At 45.1% G+C, this 1,887-nt stretch overlaps 1 protein-coding gene across 1 annotated transcript; it reads right to left on the bottom strand.

The window, feature by feature from the left end:
* Positions 1–201: 201 nt before the first annotated feature.
* LOC122048517 (putative protein TPRXL) lies at positions 202–790 on the bottom strand. Its single transcript, XM_042610077.1, has 2 exons — positions 581–790; positions 202–489 (listed from the first exon to the last, which is right to left on the bottom strand). The coding sequence occupies exons 1-2, from the start codon at positions 788–790 to the stop codon at positions 202–204; spliced, it is 498 nt and encodes a 165-aa protein (XP_042466011.1).
* Positions 791–1,887: the final 1,097 nt, after the last annotated feature.

Genomic DNA, 1,887 nt, shown 5'->3' with positions numbered 1-1,887 from the left:
AAATCAAATGGATCACTTCGAATTATTTTTATTTTTTTGCCGTGCTCTCTTCTCCAACGTCGTCTGCATCCCACTGCGAGCTCACGGACGTCGCGGGCGGTGTCGACGTCGTCATCATGGTGGATGCGCTTCTGAGTGCCCAGAGAAGAGATGGGGACAGAGGAAGGGAGGCGGACGAGGGCGTCGACGAGATCGGACACGCTAAAACGAGGAAGTCCTCTTCTCCGGCGGACTGCTTTGCCTCTTCTCCGACTCCGGCATCAACTTCGGCGATGGGTCCTCTTCTCTAGAGGATGAAGGCGGGCTGCTTCTGAGTGCCCAGAGAAGCGATGGGGACAGAGGAAGGGAGGCGGACGAGGGCGTTGACGAGATCGGACACGCCGAAACGAGGAAGTCCTCTTCTCCGGCGGACTGCTTCGCCTCTTCTCCGGCGGACTGCTTCGCCTCTTCTCCGACTCCGGCATCAACTTCGGCGATGGGTCCTCTTCTCTAGAGGATGCAGGCGGGCTGCTTCTGAGTGCCTAGAGAAAAGATGGGGACAGAGGAAGGGAGGCGGATGAGGGCGTCGACGAGATCGGACACGCCGAAACGAGGAAGTCCTCTTCTCCGGCGGACTGCTTCGCCTCTTCTCCGACTCCGGCATCAACTTCAGCGATGAGTCCTCGTCTCTAGAGGATGCAGGCTGGCTGCTTCTGAGTGCCCAGAGAAGAGATGGGGACAAAGGAAGGGAGGCGGACTTGGGCGTCGACGAGATCGGACACGCCGAAACGAGGAAGGAGCTAGGAGACATCGCCAACTGAGGGAGGGAGGAAGAGGGAGGAAGTTGCGACTCGACGAAGGAGGACAAAGAGAAGAGGGGGAAAAAAATTGGAGGATAATTATGGAAAAAAATATTATTAACCCCGGAATCGTGAAAAACCCTACGCTTCCAAGGTTTTCTTATTCCGGGTTGTATTCCCACTTTGCTGACGTGGCGGGAATCGCCCATTACCAGGAATCACTCATTACCTAAACCAAATAAGGTTTTGATTAATAACCTACCAAAGTTATCAACGATAACCTTGAACCAAACACACCCTAAGGGTCTCATCATTGCCGAATGCAACCGACCTTAGGTTCTTGAGTTTTAGCTTAGTGGTCCCCTTGGATGGGTCTAGTGGCTAGCGCATGAAGTGTTGCCATCATGAGGTCTGGGGTTTGAATCTTGGCAAAGTGAAGGTAAATGCCTCCCTTATGTGCTAGTCACTATTCCAAAGGTTAGTAGCCGCCTGTGATTTACCTCCTCCGTGTTGGCCTTAGGACGGGTTGGCAGGGGCGCTGGGGGCGAACATATTCGTCTTTTTCCATCTTGAGTTTTAGCTTAGTGAATTTCAATCTATCTCCAGTCATGTGTCTGGAGCATCCACTATCTAGCATCCATTGATCCAAATTTTTATGTTCCTACATAAAATATTTGATTTGGGTCAATTTAATGGACTCAGAAGATAGCTTGATTGAAATCAATTCCTTAATGTTCCATCTCACCCAATCTAGATGATCAAATATGGTATTCTTATGAGTGATTGTGAGATGGTTTATTAAGTTATATTTAATTAAGTAACTAAGTTATATTTAATTTGTGTTAATTTTCATTAAGTTATTAACTTAGTTTGTTTAATTAAGTTATATTTGTTAGGTTTAATAAGATTTTGATTAAGTTAATTAAATAGTTAAGTTAATAAATTTGATTAAGATAATTAAGTAGTTAGGTTAATTAATTACATTAAGTGAATTAAAGAGTTAAGTTAATTAATTTGATAAAGATAAATTAAGTTGATTAAATTGAATTAAGATTTGAATTAAATTAAATTTAATTAAATTCAACTAAGTTCAACCTAGATCCATTTC

The sequence above is a fragment of the Zingiber officinale genome, chromosome 2B, assembly GCF_018446385.1.
Source record: "Zingiber officinale cultivar Zhangliang chromosome 2B, Zo_v1.1, whole genome shotgun sequence".
NCBI lineage: Eukaryota > Viridiplantae > Streptophyta > Magnoliopsida > Zingiberales > Zingiberaceae > Zingiber > Zingiber officinale.
Note: the sequence above shows the minus strand (reverse complement) of the source record. Positions and strands in the feature narration are given on the sequence as shown.

Coding starts and splice junctions, on each gene's coding strand:
- LOC122048517 (XM_042610077.1), bottom strand. CDS start 790: ATGTCTCCTAGCTCCTTCCTCGTTTCGGCGTGTCCGATCTCGTCGACG. Junction 490..580: donor GGACTTCCTCGTTTCGGCGT/GTCCGATCTCGT, acceptor TGCATCCTCTAG/AGAAGAGGACCCATCGCCGA.